Raw genomic sequence first — 25,615 nt, forward strand, 5'->3', positions numbered from 1 at the left:
CAAGACTTCGTGACCAAACAGTTCATATTATCATTATGTACACTGATCAGCCATACCACTAAAACCACTGACAGAAGAAGCATTAATATACAGCTGGTATATATTTGTGGTGCTGTTGAAGGGCACTCGGTCTTATGGGTGTTCCTTATAGTTTGCCAACCTAATTAGTTTAATTGGGAGGGACAAAATATCAGGAACACCTCTTAGTAGTTGTAACCCAGTACAGTTCAACCACAAATTGTAGTCTCCAAAATGTGCATTAAAACAAATCAACACCTTTTTCAATCAGATTGAATAACATCTGACCATTATAATCCTATTACTGGGCTGTTGTATTATTCTTTATGCTTCACATGTCAGGGGTTTTAATGTTGTTGCTGATCGGTGTATAGGCTGTATTTGGTATAAATATGTATTTAATGTCAGGGGCTGATTTTGTAACAATGATATTTTTAACCAGTCTCTGAAAACGACAAATCCACAATGCTAAATAATTGAAAGCATGGAGTGGTAAAAATAAGTGAAGGCATTAAAAATTGATCTCCTCAAGTTAAGCAGCTGCTGAAAAGCAGTTGCAGTGGAGGCATTTAAAAAAAAAAAAAAAAATTTAAATTTGTTTTTTTACCTGCTATCAAAGTAAACAATGTGATATAGTGAGAAACATTTGAAAAATAATTCCCAGATTGGCCTAAAATATAATTAAAACGACAATATGTGCTGGGTCATGGAATTTGTTGATACCAACCTGTACTTCCTGTTCGGTGGGCCAATCGTATTTTCCCTGACGCTAACGTTTGGTGACGTAGGCAGCTGTGCATTTCCTCGTTTGTTTTGCGAGCTGCTGCACCGAAACCAGACGCCCAAAATTCAGGATGCATCTATCAAGGTAAACACCCCGTTTTAATACTGCACCAGCCTGCTTTTTTTATCACAACACAGTTTGGCTTACGTTTGTCCAAACGTAACCTCCGGGTTTATGTGTTCAGCCATCAGACTGACAGTCAGCGCAGCTTTAGCCTGCTAAGGTTAGTTAGCTTTTAACTATGATGACTTGTGTGGGTCACCCAGCCGTCTGGTGTTGGCAACTAAACTAATTTAGTTAAATGTCATTTGGAGATATTTACGGCTGAAGACTGCGTTTAATGGAAAGCAAGATAACGTAACGTTGCAAAGCTGAACGATTACAGTCCACATACAGTGCAGCTAAACAAAGCTGCTGGCTGACTTCACATCCAGCCGATTCAGATTTCAGTGTTTATTTATAATAAAAGCCCACATGTAATAAACACATATTAAAATAGTCTCCTAGGAATTCAACGTAGCAGCTATATGGCCGTTTTGGAGACTGTAGTTTGCTGTGATATTGAGTTGTATTGAGTTGTAGTAATAATACCAGTGCTGCTGAGCTAATAGAGTTTATTCATGTGAACCGATGTACAAGGGCGTTGGGATTCCTGTGGAGATCAATCAGTCGAGTATGCAGTCAAAAACATCAAGAGAGTGATCATAAAATGCACATAATATAAAGGATAAAGAGAATGAGACACCATGCTGTCATACAATTGTGAATGTGTGCATTGCTAGATTTTTTTTTTTTTACAGTGTGGGTCTGCATGTACACTTTAATTGTAATAATAATTGACATGTTAACACATGATCAGTACAGAGTTAATCATGTGTAGTGTCGCCACGATTAGGAATTACAAGGAACAATTAAGTGAACTTTAACATTTTCAGTCAATTAGCCGGAACAAAATATGGTTAAGAACAAATAAAATACCAAAATACTGAGATTTGTTTCAAAATGTTTTGTCTGCCCTTTTCTTTTTTAATATTAAGTTTCAGCAAAAACACAAACTAATCACATTCTTGATCAATTGTTTGGTCTCTAAAATGAAGAACTGTTGTATTAGACTGAATTATTTTTTTGCGAGGAGTACCCAACAACCTGACAACATAATGTGGGTAATCACACCAGAATTATTATTTTGTTTATGGAATAAAGTCATGGTCATGGAGTGTTTTCCGTGCAATCATTTACAGTGTATGACATTTACAGGATGGTTTTATGTGATCTCTTTCTCCTCTCTGTTTCTGCCTTGAGATATGTGTTTATTCAATGCTATTCTATTTTGTTTATTATCTTTGGCTAACTCAGTCAGTAACATGCATGTGCTGCAAGTGGATGGACATTAAGGCGGGACCGCTTGGAGCTGCTTAAGCCAGGATTACACAGACAGTGTTTATTTAAACACACTGCCTGCTCCGCTGTCTTTGTGCTTAGATCACTCTCACGCAGCCACACACACCTCTAAACCCTTGCTTGCTTCTTTCTTGGAACATAATCAGGATTCACACATGGAGCTCAGTGATCAGTGTGTATTCCTAAAGAAGAGAGATGACACAATCATGCTTGTTTTGTCTCTTCAAGGGTTGGAATTTACATGAAGAGGAGAAAGCGGGCCTGCTCTCAAGCTTGAACGTTATTGCCTTTCTCCATCTGGCCGTCACTCTCTCTGCCTCTTCAGATTGGTGCTCATTTCCTGTCCCTTCACCAACATGCTGAGTTGGGGAAACGCCAAGGACGGGCAGTTGGGTATTGGTGTGGAGAGGAACCCTGTGTTTGAGCCAAGGAACTGTCCCGTGTTCAGTGATAGGGGACTGAAAAATGTCGCCTGTGGTGGGCAACACACAATGTTCCTGCTGCATGACGGCAGTGTGTACACATGTGGGTCTAGCAGCTGTGGGCAACTTGGCCACGACAAAGCAGGGAATTCGCCAGGTAAGCCATGAGGGCGGACACCAGATTAAGTGACCTCTGGTTAATGATGACAGATTGCGTGTCGCACCACCCTGCAGCTCTGCTAAGGTGTTTGTGGAAAAGTTACCAAACATGTTTGAGAATGTGGGTGACCCTGACATGATTTATTTAAATCTGGCTGTATTAGTGGTAACTCAAACAATGGCCTAATAAAAATGTAGCATTTTATTCTGTTCAGATAGTGATGTAGTTATTAATGATAAATATGGCTTAATTTCTAAAACTTTTTAATTTGAATCTCAAACTAAATGTGATGAATCATACTAAATTAAAGCCTAGTATATGGTTGGACCATGTATGAAATGATACAGGGCTTTTAATTTGAAATTAAGGCTTTTAATTTGAAATAGATACAGGGAGTTGCTGAATTTGGCCGACCAATAATGAAAGGTTGGGGCTAGATTGGATCAACTGGTGAGACGCACGCTCCGAACTGTATGCTGCTGTGATTTTAAGTTTCAATTTCAATCAGCTGGTACCTAACCCTGTTCCTAACCTTAATCCTCCCACAACGTAAAACACAATCACAGTCTAGCATCCCTCCAACTGATCCAATCTAGCACCAGCCACAGTCAGTCACACGGGATTCAGCGGACCAATGGTGTAACCTTATCACACCGTCACTCAGTGACAGACTTTAGCTTTCATATTGCTGACCTTGCTGTCGTAATCCAGACATAAAGAAATAATAAAGTGAAATAGCTGCTACAAAAAAAAAATACAACTGGATGTGTTGTGGTTGTCAGAGATAGAAGGAAGAATATCTTATAAAAGCGAATATCTCAACATACTGACTGAAATCCTTGATCCTCTTTGTGTAAAACTGAATTCATTTCCTGAATGTGCATTGAAATGCCTCATGCAGGTGTTAACAAGTCCAGTTGCTGTTTTGATTTTACATCTGCTACACAACCTGGATGACTGAAGATCCACAATACATCAACAAAGATACTCAGTAACAATGTGGCAACATAATACGTTTTATTTCTCAACATTTGTGTTTTATTCAACTGCGTTTGTGCAGCTTAAAGTGAATTTGACATAAAACTGAAAACATCTCCATGTGTCAGTATGCACACATTTTAGTCAAAAGGGAAGCGTTAGGTCTGTAACGTGTATCATGTGGGTGGAAGTTTGTTTTCTGATACTTTCTGTAGGTATGTGGGTGAACCTGTAGCAACAATGGATAAACACAAGAAGCTTTGGGCCTTCAGCAAATAAACAGACCTGGTAGAAAGAAAGTACTTCCATACCTAAAAAGCCTTTGTGACAAGTAGGAGAAGAAACCGCCTCGACCGTAACCCACACACTGCATAAACATTTGGACTCACTTAACATAATTATGTCTTGCTTAGAAGGCTTCCATCAGGTATGTTCACCTGATTATGTATTCACATTTATATGTAAGCCTACAAAAAGGTAGATTGCTGTGCAAGTGTACTAAATCCTTCTGTAATCTCACTCGAAACCACAATAATAACTTTACTGTGTATTTGTAATATGTCTAACTCAGTTAACTTTTGATAAACCTGCACTACAGCAGGAAACCACACAGAAAACTAGTGTACTAATTGCGCAGTTTCTGCTCCACATATCCTCCTCACACAGACTTCCTACTGCAGTTCTGAGTGCAGCTGAATACATAGATGACTCAGTTTATTTTTTTTATGGTGTACAATAAGTTCCCATTGGATCTGAATCTCAGGTGTTACATACAACACGTCCTGTTGAAACGTGGGCTGTTGAAAAGATTGTTGAGGGGATAGAATATCAAGCTAAATGCCTTACATGGGTTGGGTTCGTTAGGGAACATTGAATGAGCTCTACTTTAACAGATCAGAAAATAAATATGACTCACAATTAGAATTTTGTACCTTTACAACTGACTTGTGCTTGCCAAGGCAGCTTGAAAATCAGAAATCTGTAAATGTGACTGAATACAGTACCCACGTTCTAAAATCAAGGCTGTACATACTTCCAGTATCTTTTTTTGTTTTTGTAGAAAAACTTATCTCTGCTGTTGTCTCATGATGTCTCCCTTCTCTTTACAGAATTGGTCGGGGCCCTGGATACTCAGAAGATAACAATGCTAACCTGTGGTCAAGCCCATTCGATGGCGGTGAACGAGCAAGGTCAGGTGTTTGCCTGGGGAGCCGGTGAAGGGGGACAGCTGGGGCTGGGGACTGCAGAGGCGGCCGTTCGAATCCCAAGGTGACTGGTGCGAGCCGTCAAAGCTTTCAGCCTGACAGGACAGAAACACCCACACTGATAGTATTTGCAAGTCATCCACGGCCTTCTTGTGTGACATATTTCCAGTAATTGCCACAGTTAAGAGTGCCTATTAAGACCGCAAACATGTGGTTTATCAGAACACTGTTGGTAATGGGCATCACACAACTAATGCACATACAAATACTGTACATCAAGCTAAAATGACCTGTTGAAATATCAATAGTATCAAGTTACAAAAACACAGATTTAGGACCTGAGAATGTAATTGATTTCCCGAAAAGTATGTAGGTTCTGTATATATATATATATATATATATATATATATATATATATGTATAAAAAAGGACATCAAATCTTGTTTTGTAAAGTTTAAAAGATATGATATTTAATTTTTATCTTGACATGACAAAGAATAGATTGTTGCTATCAAATGATCTGTGGAGGTTCTGTCATAACTGTGTGTTTGGACATGAATATTAATCATGTTTAATCCAACAGGCCATAAGCTTCAAATTCCTTATGTCTATTGATTATAGTTGATCCCCTAAACAACCGGCAATAGGCTGTGGAGACTCTGCGTACAGCTTTTGGTATTAGGAAAATGTGTATCAAGTGTGGGTGGACTGTGTTGGCATTTTTTTGATGTGGGACATACTTGGCTACTACCTGTAGGCTCGTGAACATGCAAGTGTGGGTACGGGGACAGATCCTGTATGTCGGTGTACCTGCATCCAAAAATGATAGCTGTGTTTCCATGGTAGCATTTAATGACACCTCCTCATTACTAATTAAAACAGAAGAAACTGGTTTTACACTGATTTGTGGTTTACTGACCAGAGTGAGCAATGAGTAGCTGTTTTTTTTAGTTAAAAAATGTCTTCATTGTAATCTTAATAAATTATGGTGTTGGATATTAATTTCATTTTGTAATGAACATTTTATTGAAAGTTTAAATAAGGAATCAAAGACCAACAAGGAAGACTTGGAAGACACCGAAGAGGAGACTTATCAGAAAGGCATATCCATATACACGCACAAAATACTGTCTGCTTCATGGTTAAACACAACAGCCCACTGATAACTGATGTTTAAGATCCGTATATACCCCTTATTTGATACTCAAGTTTTACTTAGTGTGACTATCATATATATGTAAAACCTGCTTAATCCCAGACTATTGGTATTGGTATGAGAAATATTTATGATGTGGAATTTTTTTTTTGGGATTGATAAACAAATGTTTTTCCTATTTTCTCAGGTTGGTCAAACGACTGTGTGACCATCGCATCTCCCAAGTAATGTGTGGGAACCAGCACTGCATCGCACTTTCTAGAGGTGTGAGAGACACAATATACTCATAACACACCAGCACTGTTCACATCATGAATCTTGTGTCCACACACTGCATGTGTCCTCATCTGGCTGAACTGCATGGCACCAGAAAAGCCTGTCAAACTCACTTCAGGCAGACAGTGTTGTGTTATGTAATTTATCCCAACTCATGTTTGATACGGTGAACTCTGGGTTGAGTTGAGGGTGGAATATAAAAAAACAAATGAGGATGATTCAGTCCAATGAAGGCCTTATATTTGAAGCATCTAGATGGGTGGTAAAGAAGTGACAGCACACTCCTCCTTGAGGGCGAGCGTGTGAGGCAGCGACGAAGAAGTGTCGGCCACCACCATTACGGTTGTTGTATCTCTGCTCGGACTCTGGAGGCATAAACATTTAATCAGAAAGCCCACCTTGCAAACTGGGCATGTGGAGTTTTAAATATGTGGGTTGCCAGGCAGGGAGAGGCTAATGAGAGAGGCTGTTGCATTGTGGGAAATGTAGGAATTGAGTGTTTTTGTTCAAATTGTTTTTTTTTTTATCAAATATTAGACCTTACCTTCTTGAAAATGACACTGACATGACAGTGGTTGTTTTTTTGAGAAAGTTAGGCTTGTTTTTGTGAATTGATGGACTCCAACAGGATTATGGGTGCTGTGACCTACCTGATAGCCTGAGAGGTTGTAGTTTTTTTGGCACTACTAATATATTTGGGCGTAAGCCTTGAGATAGTTAGGTTAAGGTATAAAGTAAAACTCGCTATGTCCAGTTTTTTCAGGATTGGAGATGTTTGAGGTTAGAAAAAAGGTTTGGTGTTGGAGTAAGAGACATACAGTGTAGTAGATCCAGATACTCACCTTACAAAACTCATGTTTAGCCTGTACTTTGTGGCAGGTATTGATGTGGACGTACGCGTTCTATGTGTCCTCTACCCCTCAGATGGCCAGCTGTTCACGTGGGGCCAGAACACCAGCGGCCAGCTCGGCCTGGGGAAAGGAGAGCCCAGCAAGCTGTTTCCTCATCCTCTGAAGTCCCTGGCAGGAATTCCTCTGGCGCAGATTACTGCTGGAGGAGATCACAGTTTTGCACTCTCTTTGTCCGGAGCTGTATTCGGCTGGGGCAAAAACAGAGCTGGACAACTGGGTCTCAATGATAAACAAGGTAATCATCATCTGGCTGGAACAAACGTGCACACTGCCATTAAAAATACATGATGTTATAACGGTACAGTGTAGGGCTTCTCATGTATTGCACATATGTTTATTTAACATTGCTTACACTACTTACAGTATTTTCAGTAGTCATAGGTGACTGTATTAGACAAGAGACCCCTGTAGAAACATTGTATGCCAACACTAAATTTATTTTTATTTGTTTTACTTGGTGCAATTAAATGATTACCTATTGAACAGTAAATGTATAGTTAGCTTGCCGCTGCGATGCTAGGTTCAAATACAGAAGAACCAGTGTTCCCCCAAGTGCCATTCATTTGAGGAAACACATCAAACTAGAAGGTGTGTGAAATTTCTTGCGTGTTTATTTTCACTTCCTCAGACCGCGCTGTCCCGTGCCACATCAAGTTTTTGAGATCTCAAAAAGTTGTTTACATCAGCTGTGGAAATGAACATACAGCAGCCCTCACAAAGGTATGAATCCTGCTGAACGGTCTTCTGTGCTTTACAGCTGTCAACACATTTTCCAGTATCTAATCACAGTATTCTGTTGTTTTAACATTTTCCTCTACCACTGCACAAATAAAAAGTAAATCTTATTTCTATCTAATGTTAATCCACCACCTGACATGTGTGCTTTAAGTTTTGTCCATGACAAGAATATTTTATTTTGACTTACTCTGAAGCCATGCCAATAGTTTCAATCTCAAAAATAGTAAACCGTGTTAACACTGTACCGTCTCTCTGGCAGGACGGCGGCTTGTTTACGTTCGGTGACGGCTCATGGGGTCAGCTGGGTCATGCCTCCACTAATAATGAGCTCTTACCGAGACGAGTGCTGGAGCTCATGGGTACTGAGGTGTCCCAGATCGCCTGTGGCAGGTGCCGTCTGTTCTAAACTTGCCCCATTTTTATTTGGTACACCTGTCCAATCTGCTGCAACCCAATGCAGCAGCCCTATTGTAAATTCTATATTCACGAACCTTTAACTTTGTTGAGTCTCATTTGTTGAGTCTTTGTTGAGCTGCTCATTTAGTGCCAAGTTCCTTTCCAAGGGTGTAGGTTGTGATGGTGCTGTGTTTTTACCATTTTGTCCATATCGACCTGAGGGGGACAGAAAATTGGAAACATCTCTCAAAAATGTTTTAATTGAAAACCTTCAAGGCGGCTTGTGACTAAGAGGTTAAAGAGGCAGTGTGTTGGTTGTAGTGACATCTGGTGAGGAAGTTGCATATTGCAACAAACTGAACACCCCTCACCTTACCTTCCCCTAACAAGCCCATAGAGAATCTATGGTGGCTGTAAAAAACAGTGAAGGCCCTCTGTAGAGCTGGTGTTTGGTTTGTCCCTTCTGGGCTACTGTAGAAACATGGCGATGTAACACGGCACTCCATAGACGAGTACCCACTCCCTGTAGATAAAAGGAGCTCATTTGAAGCTAATGAAAACAAAGATTCTTTCTTTCCAGTGATTATACACTAGTGAAAACATAATTATGAATATTATATCCCATTTCTACTAATAGATCCCCCTAAATCCTCCATAGTGGACCTTTAAGACATTAGCTATGATACTTATCCAGCTTATCTTCCGATTATAATGCCTCCCAACAGCACAAATTAACTAATCAAAACTGAAAATGTAAAATCACAAAGTTATATTTTATCATATGATGATTGTAACAGATTTGACTGTCAATATGATAAACTTGAGTTTGTTCGTACATCACTGCATCATAAATTTGACTTTTTCCTTCTGCCAGGCACCACACGTTGGCGTTTGTGCCGTCCTCTGGCGTGGTGTATTCGTTTGGTTGTAACAGCCACGGCCAGCTGGGCACAGGAATACTGGGGGACGCCAGAAGCCCGTTTCCTGTAAAGGCCAGTTTTCTGACGGGAAATTACCACAGAAGAGGTAAGCAGAACACTTGCTGATGAGTCTATATCTGATAGTGGGTATAATGGCTTTTTAAAAACAATGCCTGACAACAACTTGACGCAATTTTCTGTTTGGTTAGACGTGTTCCCTGTTTGCATTTTTACCTTTACCTTTACCTTTCAGTGTAGAGGGTCTGGCCGGCTGGGAATTAAGAATATCCCAGCTCACTTTGGGCAAAGTGACAGGTCGCCAGTCCATCACAGGGCGAACACATAGACAGACAGAAACAAAGACCATTCACCCCTAAGGTTACCCAGAGAGAACCCACGCAGGCACAGGGAGAACATGCAAACTGCACACAGAAAGGCCAGACTGTGATAACCACTGCACCACTGTTCCGCCCAACTGGGAATTTAATAATCATAAATAACAATTAATTAAAAAAAAAAAAAAAAAAAAAAATCACAAATACATTAATTTCTAATTTAAAGTATCTTTTTCTGTATCATGTTCTGTTAAAAACATTAGTTTTGAAATTGTAAAACATGGACACCAGTACTGATATATCTGTGATAGGCCAATATCGGCCAATAAAAGCACTCAACTGATAAACTGTCAGGCTCTAATTATTATAGATATGATAACTGACTATTTGATTCAATGTTTTATAATTTTCAATTTCCCTGTTTCTTTTCTTTATTAGAATTAAAACAATTTACAGTGACCAAAATCATCTGCGGAGGAGACCACAGTTTCTTATTGTACTCTACTGAGCAGGTAGGTGAAGATTGTAATAACTCTCTCTCTTTTTTTTTTTGCATCAGTTGATCTTAAATATGTCTTTACATTTCATGACAGCATGTTACTGTCATCACTACCTGCCGTTTTTGCGTTTTTTAGTCTTTTTTAGAGTACAATTATTAAAATACCGTATATTAGTAGGATAGAGTCATTTTCAGTTGTACCATTTCATTTGGAATTTATTGTGTACATTTTTGTGTAATGGGCCATGCAGAGAGAACTAAAGATATCTAAAATATGTTTATACTATTAGCCTAATTCAGATTTTTAACTTTTAACTTTTTTTTTTAAGTTTAAATTTGTATTCCCATAATTAAACCAGGCACATATATAAACACACACATGTATACTCCTTACTCTCTGATGTTACAATCAGTACGGTTTGCCTAAATAATGTGATTAAAGCAACTGCAAAATATGCTGAATTATTCTAAATAGTCACATTAAAAAATGTGTGTATTTAAACTCCCAACAGAGAAGATTTTCTATCAGTTTCAGTGATTCACCACAAGGTGTCAGTTATGTCTCAGCTCTGAAGCTTTCAAACGACTTGTACACTGACAAAGATGTAAAGCACTCAGCTTCAGCCACAAACCCCAGGAAAATATTCAGACATCAGGCGTGGTTGATTTATTTAATATTCACTGAGGAAACAAGACAGAACCCAGACAGAGCGTGTTTGAGCGTGCTGTTACGTTGCCTCTGTTTCTCTTCTTCTCTGCAGAGCTCTGCCGCTGCAGAAGACTTCAGAGTGATTGACATCAGTAAAAGCCTCTCCCCAATCAATTATGAAAGGTTAAATTCATGGCGGTTAAAACTGATGTACAGCACAGACTCGAGTGTCACAAAGTAAGTCAGCATTAAAAATGTATTACAATTTCAAATATATTATTATATATATTGTAGTGGATATGCATTTTGATAGACTGCCTGTACATATTTTTTTTTTTGACTGTAATGTTTTATATTTTCCTTTGCAGTGACATCATAATTCAGCTCTCCTCGACGGCGTGTTGGAACGCCAGCTTCTTGGACCAAAGGTACACAAACTTCATCTGCAACCAAACACTTGTAAGAAATTACACAGGCAGTGTAGTCAGCCTTTGTTTCACAGCACGTTTACATGTCGTCTTAATGCAAAGGTTTAAATGGTGGAAGGCAACCAGAAAACACTGAAGTTAACTTTCTAACTTTTTAACTCTCCTGGTGGCAAGCTGGATTCTTGTGAACTCACTGTAGGTCACTTTATCCAGTAAAACATGCTGATAATCAGGGCTGAAAAAGATGCTGTTTGATTAGTGACATCCAGATTCTTTGACCATCAGCCTGCATGTAGGTGTCACTCATCAGCAGATACTTATCTTGTTGTGGGAACGAGCTGTGGAGGTCAACAGGGTGGAGCACAGACAGATACCGTAAAGTACTTAATGATGAAACACCTGAAACTCACCAGGAACTATTGAGCATGTCAGCCAGGTTTCTCCTGAAGTGAGTTGTACATGTGAAAGAGAAGAAGGATCATTGACTGTGATTGATTTATTTTTTGTAACCAATCAATTGTTCTGCACAGCTTCTTAAAACTTTGACTTTTGGCTGCCTTAAATGAGGGATTTGAAAACGTCATTAATGGATAACAGAAATAATGATTGGTTGCTGCTGTAGTTAATCATATGCAAACAGCATAACCAAAACAAAGTAAATACACAGTTGTGGCTTTGTGGCTGAAATCAAACACTGGACAATTCAGCAATGAGCAAACATTCAATAGCTATTTTAACCAAGCCATTATTGCTCCTAATAAAAACAATCAACAGCTCAATCGATAATGGAAACAACCAAGTTTGCAAGAATCGTTAACAAGAAGAATAAGAAACACCGTATTGTTTTTTCTAATTAACTCTTTTTTTAATCGTTTGAAAGGGAACTTATAATGTGTTTAATTGAACTGTACAAGTACATGGTTTTGGGAAATTTCCTGAATTAAGACTAAATCTGTATTTATTTTAGGAAATTATAACAAGCTTTTTTTTAATTTTTATTATTATGATTATTATTATTTTCCAACAAACAATAATATGAGGAAATAATCTGCAGAATAACTAATAATGAAAATAGTTAATAGTTGCAGCTCTTGTTACAATATAATACACTCAGTATTTGTAAGTTGGCTTTTTGATTTGCTGCAGTTGTTAATTGTGCAGGAAGTGCAGCCTTTTTCTTTGTGTTAGTGTCACATTTGGGACCCAGAAGTGCTCATATAGTTCTTTAAACTCAGAGAACTTCCATAATTTTGTATTTAGTGACTCACAGTTTATAGCACGTCAACTGTGCTATCTGCAGTGAGGTTTTCTGTTTTGCAAACAGTCTCTTTAGGACCAGAGCCGATGTGTTTGTGTCATGACTAAATGAAACCCGTGCTGTAAGAACGTGAAGGCTTACACTGGAAATAGTTGGCCTCAGGGTTTTGTTGGCTTTTGTTTGAGGCGATGCAGCGGGTGTGTTTATCTGTTACTACCCCGGCTCCCAGAGATCTGCTTAGGGATTGACTTAAGTACATTCAGGGTGTGTGTATACCTAACCGTTGCTTGTGTGCACACCTACATGTCAGTGAACTTGACTCACAGCTGACCTTCCCGGTTGGAATATATTCGCCTTTAATCCAAAGCACCTTTACATTAAGGCTTAACCACAAGTCCTCTGAGTCTGAGTTTGAACCTATTTTTATCCCATTAGTGATCACTGACAAATCAATCATACGTTTGTCTGCTTCCTCAGCGATGATACACACTTCAAAACCAACCCAAAGATCCCTGGCATCGATCTCAACTCTGTCAGAATGCTTTTTGAGACTCTCGGCAAACCGGCCTTCTCTGGACTTCTGGAGCAGGTACGGTCTCACTGAGTGTTCATAAATGTGTTTATATTAACATTGTTGCACATTGAGAGGCTCAGTGTTTCAGCGAAACTGGGTTAATTTATTTTTATAATTATTTTTCCCTGTGTGTTCGCTTGAGCAATTACAGCCGACATCTCTTTTGAACATAAACCACAGACTCACCGATTTAGGTTTGGATTATAAGATATAGCATCCTATAACATATCCTATTGAGCTTGCATTTATCTGTAAATAAAACTGTCTTTGCACTTCTCGTTAGATGGCAACTGCATTTCATTGGCTTTGTACCTGTACTGGCACTATGACAAAAAATTTAATCTATTCTAATTTAATTTTCTTCTTTAACGTCCAACCCCAGTTTCCTGTATTCCAAGGACATCAACATTTGATACTCGTTCATAAGGCCCCTTACTGATGAAAGTTGTGGTTTGTCTTTCAGACACTAGATCCACTACTGTTCAAGTAAAACAACGCTGTTTTGAAGGAAGAAATAATGGAAACAACTTCCCTGTTAAATCCACTGTGCTCTACCTGTTCAGCATCAAACAACAGACAACATCCAGATTTGGTGTAAACTGTGAAGCATTTGACAACTATAGAGGCAGACAAGGACAAAACAGGGCTGAGAGGAGAGAAATTGTTGGATGTAGTTCATCAGGTGGACACAATCACAACATCATGTGAATGTTGCTCTGTGTCTGCTGGATGTTTAAGTAGGCGGCTCTTGGTGAACTCATTCACCATAACAAATATATTTATTTATGTTTATTTATTCATATGTTAACTGCTCCTGCGTGACCAAAAAGAAAACTTAATCTTCTTAAATTAGTGGAAATCCTTTTAGTCTTTGTAGCGAAGATGTGTAACAGTTTTGGTGTTTGGCTCCGTAATGACGCAGATAAAGGATGAAACATTTGGGTGTAATACAGTTAGTTCTCGGTATGAAAAACATCCACGTCATATGTGAAAGTCGGGTTTGTTTTGAAAGTACATCATGTACTCTCAAAATCTACGACAGACCTATGACAAAATGCAGAACTGAATCATCCCCTAACCTCGAACACTAAAGTAACGACTAAACCCAACATGATTTATAATCTGTGTGCAGACCGAGGCCACATTCCCAACCTCTAAAAGCCTGTCCCGAAATTTAGGGACTGATAATTTTCTCCTGCTGCCTGCTGGATCTGACTTGTGTTGAAACTGGAAAATATCCCACAGACGTGTCTGGTTTACTGATAAATACGTTTAGCTGTAAAACATACAGTAAAACAGAAAAGTACATTCAAATACTATTCTCTGTACAACAATAAATATTGAATGTCTGCGCTGTATAATTAAAACTATAAATACAGTTTGGTATCTGTGTCCTTTCTCTGTCGTTCAGGCCACCAAGAGTTTTGAGAGTCTGTTGATCCCTCAGCTGCTGCGCTCCCCCCCTGACGTCGAGGCCATGAGGATCTACCTCATCTTGTCTGAGTACCCAGCCCTGCAGGACTCCAAGAACTACATCCGCCTCACTATACCCCTGGCGATGGCCATTCTGCGGCTAGACGCCAACCCGAGCAAAGTATTGGGTATCATATTTTCATGCACTTACTAGAATTTTTTTTACACCAGTCAAAATGGCCTTTAGGAGCTAATAATCATGTCAAACTCAGCGACACCATGTGATGTCACGCCGCCTGACTCTGAGGTCGACATCTACAACACGTCCCTGTCTTCATCACAATCACCTGTGATTGGTCAGTTATCTCAGGAACAGATAAAAACACAACAACAAACAAGAACATGTTTTCAGGAGTGCACAGCTTCTCCAAACAGTAGAGCCTTACTGATTATGCATTACTGCAGTCAATATTGATGATCGGGAAAATTAGAGGTAAAGTTCAGTTGGCAACTGCTCCAGAGGTTTTCCAGTAAGAGGAGTAAATACCAAAAGAAAAGGTTTGTGATTCTATTCTGGACTAACTTCAGTCTTTGTTTTATCGAAAGCACACAGTTTAATCTCACAACTGTTGTTTGATTAGATGCTTTTTCCGTTGGTTCAGAGCAGTTGTTTTAGTGCATTGATGAGATAGATAATTATATATTGGTAGGCACAATGATCCATGCAAATCTGGATAACACTTTTTTACAGTCGCTCCTCAAAGGCATATATGGTGTTGCAGAAATGATACAAAAAGTGACTTTTGTGTGAAGAATGCCAAAAAGCTTAAACCAGAAGTTTAGTCCCGGGTTTCTTTTTTTTAGCTAGGCACACCTGACTAATCACTGCGTGAATTTAATGCTGACGCAGATCCGGCAGAAGAATTCATTCGAATGTTGGGAAGGTGTCGCAGGGAGGGGGTTTCACCTGTTGTTCCAAAATCTAAGGAACACCTATGCTTACCACAAAGTGCAGTAGACAAACAAATAAATCCCAATTCATCTCTGAAGCTAAATTTTTGCCTAAAGTGTACACATACAGTTTGGTCAAAACTGTCGAAATGACATCAAAACTTTGCTTACTTGAGACGAACACACACCTCGTGAATTTGACTTTTTTTGTATTCTGTTTTTTATGCTGAGTCAGCAAAGTTTTAGGTTTTTCAGTTTTCATATTGCCTATGTGCAGATACTGCATGCTAATAGTGTTCATGCATAAAACGTTTACCACATAGTGTAGTCTGAGTTTTCCAAAATACTGACAGGCTAATGAAGAAACTGCCACACAGAGTAATTTGTGCTAACCAAAATATTATTAAGTTTAAATGTATTATTAATGCAAATCTTCTCTCTGTCCTTGCAGACAACTGGTGGTGTTTTGTGGACGACAGTGTGTTCACCAGAATGGTGGACATGTACAAGAGCATCGTGGTGTTCATGTTAACCGGAGGCAAGACGCTGCTCGTACCCGTGTTCTATGAGAACTACTTTCTTGCCACGCTGAGGCTGCTGGAGAAACTCCACAAGGTACCCACAAAGGTCACCTGCTGCTCCTGTAAACAGGCCAGCAGCTCTGCATTGTTCCTCAGCACAGAGCAGGAAATGTTTGCGCTGCTGCTCAGATGGTTCTTGGTAATCTGCAGTGGACTGTGAGCTGTGATGTTTCCTTGAGTTTGTTTCTTCTCACCAGGTGAACTTAAAGGCTCACCACGTAGAGTACAACCACTTTTATATATCTGACATCACCAGCCTCGTGGACATCCAGGAAGACTACCTCAAATGGTTTCTGAGCAAAGCCGATATTGTGAGTACTGACAGTCTCTGCCAATGTCCTCTTTGTTTGTTGTATGACACCTCCAGGTGTTTCACACACAGCTCATCTGGGATCAGTGCGGAGTTACAGTCATGAATGCCTGTACCGGGCGGCTGTCTCTCTCACACAGACAGGCTTCTATATCTCGTTGCACATTTTTAAATCTTATTTCTATGCTGCTGCTTCACTTTTTGATTTCAAGTCATGTCTCTTCTCTCCCTCTCATTTTGGTTTCTAGAAAACGGGATCATCCCCGTCGCAGGTAGGTGTTTTAAATATTGAACTTCAGCCCTCAAAGTAATAAACATTTCTATTTGGTTCATTTTATGTTGATAGTGTGATATACATCAGTCTTCTTCTCCCTGCAGAGTGACTTTCCCTCAGTGAACCTATGTGCCTACCCGTTCATACTGAATGCCCAAGCCAAGACAACCATGCTGCAAACAGATGCTGAACTGCAAATGCAGGTATCTGTGTTTTTTTTTTGTATTTCATACAGTGAGACCAACAACACAGTAATGTAATTGTTCTCAGTTAACGTGACCTAATTTATCATCTCCCATCTCTACATGTGTCCGTCGACAAGATGGCAGTAAGCGGTGCAAACCTACACAATGTCTTTATGTTGCTCACGCTGGAACCACACCTCGCTAGGAATCCTTACCTGGTGCTCCATGTGCGCAGGAACCATTTAGTAAGTGACACTCTACGTGAGCTCACCATGTACTCTGATGTGGACCTCAAGAAACCACTCAAGGTAACTTTGATTTGTGTACTTTAATCAAAAGAAAACACGTGATTTCCACTTTATGTTTTGTCACCCCTCTAAACTAGTCCTTCCTCCCTGCAGGTGATCTTCGATGGAGAGGAGGCCGTAGACGCAGGCGGAGTGACTAAAGAGTTCTTCCTGCTGCTGTTAAAGGAGCTGATGGATCCTGTTTATGGGATGTTCACTCATTACAAAGAGTCCAACCTGCTGTGGTTCTCAGACAAAGTAAGCCAGACTGAACTGAGTTCACATGCTTTACTTCCTCCGCTTCAACCTTGAAATTTAGGAGGCGAAACATGTTTTCACTTCATGAATATTGATTCTTGACCATGGAAACAGTAGTTTTGTCAAAATAAATCTCAAGGACAGGCCATAGTGAGATAATCTTCCTGTGCACCTGCAGTGTTTTGTAGAGCAGAACTGGTTCCACCTGATCGGGATCATCTGCGGTCTGGCCATCTATAACTCCACAGTGGTGGACCTGCACTTCCCCCTGGCTCTTTACAAGAAGGTGCTTGATGTTTTACCCACACTGGATGACTTCAAAGAGCTCTCACCCACTGAGGCCAGGTAACTGTTGGGTTCTGTCAGTAATGTAAGACACGCTTCTTTCTTTTGCACAGATGTTTGCTCTGAGACGAGAGCCCGTTGCAAACACTTTATCTTGATCATGTCCACATTGTGTGTCAGCCATCGTGTTCCAAAGTGAAACCTTGAACTGTTTTTTTTTTGTTCATTAGAAGAGAAAGCAAAAGAGAAATTCAAATTTTTGTTACTCCACAAACTAAAAAGTATAAACAAGCAACAGTCCAAATCCCTCTGTGCTCTGACACATAAACATCGTTCTGCAGATTTGTCACCAGGATGTAAAAGTGTGTCACTCACTTACATAACCTGTGGTTTTTTTTTTTAGATTGCAGTGAAATCGACTACCTCTTTATTGAGTTTAGAGCAGGAACGGTCAGCGTTTCCGTCGTGCCTAATTGTCTCCAGTGGAGTATTGATTTAGAGATTATCCTCTGAATGCGATCACAAATGCCCTGGAAGTGCGGCTGCACAGACTGTTGCTACGGAGCCAACACAATCTAAGATGAGATAATATCTTAAAACATTAAATATTTTTTATTTTTGTGCAGCTCGACAGACAAAAGGCAGCCTCGTCACGACACCAGCTCCAGTTTCTGATTTAAATCATTTGACCTTTTCGTTTGTGCTGTGACTTCAGTCCAGTGGCTGTGGTTTAAATCAAAAGACAAAAACACTCCGTCTTCTTTGACTAATTAACATTTCCCTCGCCGTCCCATTTATCTTCTTTCCGTGTTTCCTGTGTTCTTGGTGGTAAATATCCAGCATGTTCTCTGCAGGAAACCTAACACGCACTCCCTCTGAGTCATTTCCTTCCATTAGCTGATATGTTACCACTTCACGTCTAATCGGACAGTTTCTGTGCACACGATCTGTCTGATTCATGGAGCTGTAGAACAGCTGATCCTGATGTTCAGCTTTAAAGACAAGCATGTTCAGAAGAGGGCAGGTGATCCTATTAAACTATGTTATAGGGCAGAAAAACAGGTACAACCCCACAGAGTTGAAGATATACTGTAGCTGAAACAAATAATGCACTATAATAGTACAGCTATTGATAAAGTTAATTAGTACTGCATTTGTTAGCAGTAAAGGAGCTATGTCTTTTATGAAATGTTCAAATTCATGCTTAGGATGGAATTTTAATAAAAGGAATGAAGATTTTAAATCAGGTTTTTGATTTGTTTTATCCTTCACTGATCAGATTGATAGCTTGTGTTTTTCCTCTGCTGTCATGATCAATTTTAACAGTGCTGTTTATTATTTTTTCTGCAGGAGTCTACAACAACTTCTAGACTATGAGGGAGGTGATGTGGAGGAGACGTTTCTTCTCAACTTTGCTGTAAGTGTCATTTTTTTTTCATCACTTCTGACCATTCGTTTCTACTCAAGATCTAATCCTTTCATGGTCACAAATGTGTAACTTTGTTTGCTTAAGCAGCCGCAAGCTGTTCTTTAAATATAAACCTGACTCAAACTGGAGGAAACAGCGGATTCGTCAGGGACAATTTTTGTTGGTGTTGGCGAAAAGTGTCGAACTGTTAACTACAACTTCTGCTGGTCACTCCTGCAATGTCAAAACCCACCAAACTCTTGCGTTTCCATGTCAGATCACCAGAGAGAACTACGGGATGACAGAAGTGAAGGAGCTGGTCCCCGGAGGAGAGAGCATCTCTGTGGACACAAACAACAGGTTCGACAGCGCGACACATTAAATATCCACTGCGCCAGAATTTAGGCCGACATTTCAGCAGATTAGTTTTTTGCGAGAATAAGTTCATCGCCTCTTCCTTTGCTCTGTGTCCCATTTGAAATGACCCTGTTTTAATCACATTTTAAAGCTCTACACTGTCAGACAGACGAACAGATGACTGTATATTTTTTTTCCAGCGCTCAGATTATCACGTGCTCGTACAGCTGGCAGCTCTTGTCCTTTTGTTTAAACTGAAGGTCACGGTCTGTGTTGATCGTAGAGTTCCACTCTGTGTTATTCCTACATTTCTTAATCTTGCCCTCGTGCCAGTGATCGCACTGTTGTTGTGGAGGAGTCCTCGGAGAGTTGTGGGGCAGGTGGTGTCAACATGTCTGGCTGCTGGTGCTGAACAGATGGCGAGAGCAGCAGTGACCCGAGTTGTTTCTGTAAAATCCTCTCAACACTCGGATATAAAAGTGTAATAACAGAAATAATAGAGAAAGTTGTGGTTGCTGTCGGCACAGACTTCAGCTTGTCTGCACCACACAGACTGTTAGTTCAGAGTGAAGGTTAGTTTGTCAGAAAGGTGATTTCTGTGTTTGTGTTTGCAGGGCTGTGTTGCTTCTAGGTCCGATCTGTTTTTCCTACAGAATTGTTTCTCAAGGTGTGGTGTTTGTCTGCGCACTGTTTTTGTGCTGGTTTATTCGATGAGAAAACTCTTTGTATGCAAAACAGGTTTTTGCTCCCCTGCAACCAACAGATGTCTGTTAACTCAATAAAACAAGATTTTTAGAGCATCTTGCTTCCTTTTTGTGACGCTTGTCCTGTTTAAACAGGATGTTATGGCCACAACTGAAAGTCATCACCTTCTACACAAAAGGACAGTTTGACTGTGTGGGATCAGCTGGAAAATCAGTGATGGTTTCCTTGCTTGGATTTCTTAAAAATGAATAACATCCCCTGGTTCAAGATGGAGTCACCACTGAAGGATTCTTTCCAGAAAGTTTAAGTTAAATGAACTTAAATGAATTAAGTTAACTCATTGGTGCCTCATCCACTTGAAGATAACAAACCTTTAATTTCAAATGTCTAATTCTTTCCAAAGCTGTTTATGCTTGTGTGCAACTGGTTTTGTTGGTTGCATGTCTTTTCGTTGTTCTTGTTCATCCTATTCTTTTAGTATATTTTTACACTTCCATGAAAAAACACAATAGAAAAATTCAGGTTAGTTATTATACAGAAGGTCAAAGTAATACAAATATGTATGTAGAAATATATTCTGTTTTAGTTACAGATATAAGTTTAATATTTTCCTGCGCAAATGAAATAGTCGAAGCGGCACATTTTTCAAACAATGCAACAATTTTACACAGTTGATGGTTATGTGCCTTAATGAAGCTATTCAATATAATGCCTATAATAACTCAAATATTCAAAATATAGATTCTTCTGATGTTTTATTTAGTATTTCTGGTACATTTTTTTGTAGTTTAACTTGACATATTTAAAACAAATCTTCTGAAACTTTGCTATCTTCGTCAGAGTTGAAGTCAAACAGTGGTCCAGGTAAACACAAACAGCGTGTTATAGTGACGCACTCGCAGCTGGGTTGAAGAGATCATTGATTTAATCTACCTGAGCGACTTCTGCCATGAGACCTCACTGAGATGTAAACAAAGAAGGAGTTGATAAAGTCTTAGCCCGCAAAGAAACATTCAATAGCTCTAAACTATTGAGCTTAGTAATATTGAATTAGCTGAAGATGACGTGGACACTCACGGGTGCAGACCCAATGAGGGAGGAAGAGCGTGTTTACAGTCTGAATAGATTCTTTCCTCATAAACTGATTTTTAGGAAGCAGCTGCTGTGCGGAACCAATTAAATAGCCGAGTGTTTACTTAACGTGTGTGTGTGTGCGTGTGTGTTTCAGGAAGGAGTTTGTGGAGGCCTACCTGCGCTACGTGTTCTCAGACTCGGTGGGCGAGCAGTACTTGGCCTTCTCCGCTGGTTTCCTGAAGGTGTGTGGAGGGGAGATCCTGTTGCTGTTCCAGCCCTCTGAGCTGATGGCCATGGTGGTCGGCAACAACAACTACAACTGGGAGGAGATGGAGAAGGTCAGTGTGTGGTTTAAAGGTCTGAACAGGGACTCCCAACAGCTCCGACTCACGGCAGACTGATTTCTCTGGACACGTTCACTTACCATTTCCTGCTCGTGGTCAGCGCGGTCTCTCCGCGTAGTTTCAGTTTTGCAGCACATGCAAACCTAATAGTTGGATTCAAACATTCTTATCAGTAGAGATCTTGACCCTCCAGCGATGCAAGTGTTTGTTGTGGATGAGATGATCATCGTGTTTCACTGGACAGAGCTGGAAATTTGACTTTTACATCATCGACATCTGGCCAGTTTGTCACTGCGCTCACCTCACCAACAAAAAGGAAACGCATGACAACACAGCAGTGGACCGAAACACGTGACTCATGTTACCATGCTGACTTTCACTGGAAAGATTTGTTCAGCAGTTTGAGGTTTTTTTTTTTTTTAAATGAAAGTCCTGTCAGCGCTTCTGGTTTAGAAAAATAAAGGAGTGTGGAGTTTTTGATCAGAGTATGAAGTGTATGAAGGAAAATGCCTCCCTCAGATGAACAAGACTAAATATTCTTTGTAACATCCAGTGCGGAGGGAAACGAGCGCCGACCAAAGCAGCTTTCATTTTCCCATCCAGCAACCATGTAGCTGTCATAGTTGATTTTAAAATGAGCTGTAGTCACATGTCCACTGCCACAGTATTTTACAATTATTTTAGAGGTGCAATTTTAAAGGAGTTATATGTGCCTACATAATGTTGGTGCACAACACGTGTACACTCTGATTATTAAATGCATAGGGACATGCAGCAGCACACAAACATGCAAAAGATTAAACATAAAAAGATTACAATGTGAAAGATTACTATTGTGAACATCACGAGCAGATCCGTTTTGTCTGCAGAGAACTATTTGTTCCCACTATTTTGCAAATCCACTGTTCAATCCAAGGTGTAATCATACCTGGCTTTTAAAGGGATTGAGAGATGACACTGATGGGTTCATTTCATAAAGCATGAAGCACCGGCCCTTTGAGCCATGTGCATTACTTTATGTTTAGATCTTCTGTTGTTAAATATATATACATATAGTGTTCCATTGCAGTTTAGCATGTTAGCGTGCTAACATGCTAAACTTAGCTGGTCAAAATGTATTATTTGGCAGATATTTAGTAATAAACCAGCATCTTTGACAAATTTGAATTTAGACCAGACCAAATTTGAAAAGTTTGGTTTGGTAAAGTCCGTCACTCATTTGACCAAAAGAGAAAAACAACTGTAAATGGACCGGAGTTAGTCTGAAAGGCTTGTTTTCATTTGTTGACGTGGGCCAGATGTAAAATTAAAAAAAAGCACATTTAAATGACATATCTAATCAGATAAATGTGTCAGACACTTATATGGTTGATTATAACAGTTGGCTCACCTTTTAACTCTGGATGTGATCAGAGATGTGTTGGCAGTGTTACATGTCTTATTGTGTGCACTTAAGAGGGACTCTTACATAAGATGTCAAAAATGAGACATTTCTATAAATTTGTAATGCCGTACATGGAGAAACTTCATAGATGTAAGCACGACTCTTGAGGCTTCTGCTTTACTGACTGATGTTTCTGGCCAAAACTGAAAGTTTACTGACGAAAAAACATAGAGACGCTTTTAATCAACACACTCTCCCCCTCTTTTTGCAGAACGCCGTTTACAAAGGGGAGTACACAGCCACTCATCCAACAGTCAGATTGTTCTGGGAGGTTTTCCACGAGTTCCCTCTGGAGAAGAAGAAGCAGTTCTTATGTAAGTGGTTAATTGACTCACTGCTCGATCTGCACGACAGTTTAATTCCCACCCTCAGACATTTTATAAACAGTGGAGTAAACTGAGAATAGACAGTAAAGGCAGCTGCACAGCTCTGCCCTAATTAAAGCCAGAACAATTCAGTGATAATGCTGTGTCAAAGAGTGAACCCAAAGTCCTCAGAAATATACAGAAAACTGCAGACTCTTCCTTGAAACGCCCGGAGTGTAGAAACATTTGTGCTTTAACGCCGTCCTTCCCGCAGTGTTCCTGACCGGCAGCGACCGCATCCCCATCCACGGCATGGAGAGCATGCGCATCGTCATCCAGTCCACCACGGCGGAGGAGGACTACCTGCCGGTGGCCCACACCTGCTACAACCTGCTGGACATGCCCCGCTACCAGACCAAAGAGATCCTGCAACGCCGCCTCACTCAGGCTGTGGAGCAGTACGAGGGCTTCAGCCTGGTCTGAGGGGAGCTCAAGGGGAGACTCAAACGCACTTTAACAGCAATACGCCCACATGTGAGTGTCACAAGAGTGTAAGTGGGGGGGGGGGGGGGGGGGGGGGGGAATCTGGGGACACAGGAAGGTCACTCTCTTCACACTCCCTTACAAGATTGTTAAGCATCTTGAATCGGAAAGGTCAATGTTTGGAATTGCAGAGTATTATCATTTCTATTGCTTTTAAAGTTTCTCAACCTTCCGGGACCATTTGGAGGAGATTTGAACAGCTGGTACTCAAATCTGCATGATGACCAATAAAACTTTGGGACCTAAAATTGGGAGAAGGTTGAGAAAATTCCGGGTGTTTGCGTCCTTTCATTTTTGTCTTTTTCTTTTGCAAAGCTGTGTATTTTATATTCCTTAAATTCTATTTTTCACCATTACAGAATTATGTTCTTACTTTGAGACAATATATTGCTTTTTCGTTACTTTTAATTTATTGAATAGAGTGGTTATTTTTTTGACAAAATAAACATGTATATATGTACGTAAATAGCACTTTGAGTATAATCTTCAGCCCAAATGTTTGGGAGGAGTGTTCGTCCCGCTGATCCTTTTAAATCTGGACACCAGCATGTCCTCCCTGCCGGATTTTGAAAAAAAAAAAAAAAAAAAAAAAATAGAGGACGAATGACGAGAGTCTGGCAGGCGGAGGGGTGGGGGGAGTGTAACATGGTGAATATTATGTACAATCCCTGTCCTGTTTAGCTGTGGATTACAGAGCAGCTGACTTTTGTCTTGAACCTGCATTCAACAGTGTTGCCTTCTACAGCAAAGACTACTGTACGGACACAAAGCTGACTTTTAAAGTGGATTTTTACTGGATGTTGTCTGTGTGCATGTTGTTGAGTGAAAGCAAAAGCCCTGATTGTCATTCAACAGTTTTAACAGGACATTTTTGGAAATACAATTATTCACTTTCTTGCCGTGAAGATTGCACCACCCTCAACTAGCAGCAGCTTAGCCAAGTTTAAGTTATTTTAGGGTTAGTTTAGCTCAGAATAAAACCTGTGTAGTGCTGAGTTCTGCATGCCTGCTCAAAATCACCTTCACCTTGCTAGATACACCTCAGAAAAGTAATGCATCCACACTGTAATTTTATTTCTGGTCATATATGAATCAAATGGTTTTTTTTATTTTTTTTTATCAGCAAATACTAAGGGCCTTTTAATCTCAGCAGTGTGAATTCATACATTTTATAATGATCTAAATTGAAATAATGGGGGACGCATGACTTGGCAGCAACAATCAGTTCTGAATAATGCACATCAACGAATAAATTATAGTAAAAACATTGATACTAACATAAACATTTGGAGATCAATCAAGGAAACCTGTAAATTTCAGACCAATTGTATCAAAGAAATGCTGCTAATACTGAGTCCGATAAAACATGTTGAAGGTTCAAAAACTACGGACGTCATATCATTTATCACCGTTGAAGAACCTGACAAAAAAGATGACATCGTTTTAAAACGGTTGCCAAATCGTTACAGTGATAATTTATGGGTGAAGTTTTGTCTGTAGCCGCGCGGCCCCGTGAGTTACATGCAAATCTCAGCGGGCGGGCAGAACGCGGCAGCAAATGGGAACAAAATCTGCAGACCCCTCACCTCTAAAGTTCACCAATCGACGATACATGTTGATTGGTGAACTTGATTATATCCTTTGTTTCGACTGAACAGAAAATAAAGTGTAAAAATGATATTTCTGCTGTTTCTTGGCTGCAACCGGTGTAACGCTGAATCCCGTAACCCGATTAGGAACTTTAATTGGGTCCTATATTTTCCATAAAACGGGATGCCAACAG

At 39.9% G+C, this 25,615-nt stretch overlaps 1 protein-coding gene across 1 annotated transcript; it reads left to right on the forward strand.

The window, feature by feature from the left end:
- The first annotated feature begins 823 nt into the window (after positions 1-823).
- Positions 824-23,836, forward strand: herc3 (HECT and RLD domain containing E3 ubiquitin protein ligase 3). The gene is made up of 25 exons (XM_069168143.1): positions 824-886; positions 2,432-2,782; positions 4,873-5,032; positions 6,312-6,388; positions 7,325-7,546; positions 7,940-8,031; positions 8,309-8,439; positions 9,320-9,471; positions 10,139-10,212; positions 10,961-11,085; positions 11,217-11,276; positions 13,012-13,123; positions 14,520-14,709; positions 15,924-16,087; positions 16,251-16,364; positions 16,612-16,635; positions 16,742-16,840; positions 16,960-17,130; positions 17,224-17,367; positions 17,546-17,712; positions 19,003-19,069; positions 19,338-19,420; positions 21,351-21,534; positions 23,196-23,298; positions 23,564-23,836. Exons 2-25 carry the CDS (start codon positions 2,560-2,562, stop codon positions 23,770-23,772), a joined length of 3,147 nt encoding a protein of 1,048 aa, XP_069024244.1. The 5' UTR covers positions 824-886; positions 2,432-2,559; the 3' UTR covers positions 23,773-23,836.
- Positions 23,837-25,615: the final 1,779 nt, after the last annotated feature.

This window comes from Embiotoca jacksoni, unplaced genomic scaffold (assembly GCF_022577435.1).
Source record: "Embiotoca jacksoni isolate LCO1_2020_lvr unplaced genomic scaffold, fEmbJac1.0.p SCAF_4, whole genome shotgun sequence".
In the NCBI taxonomy this organism is placed as follows: domain Eukaryota; kingdom Metazoa; phylum Chordata; class Actinopteri; family Embiotocidae; genus Embiotoca; species Embiotoca jacksoni.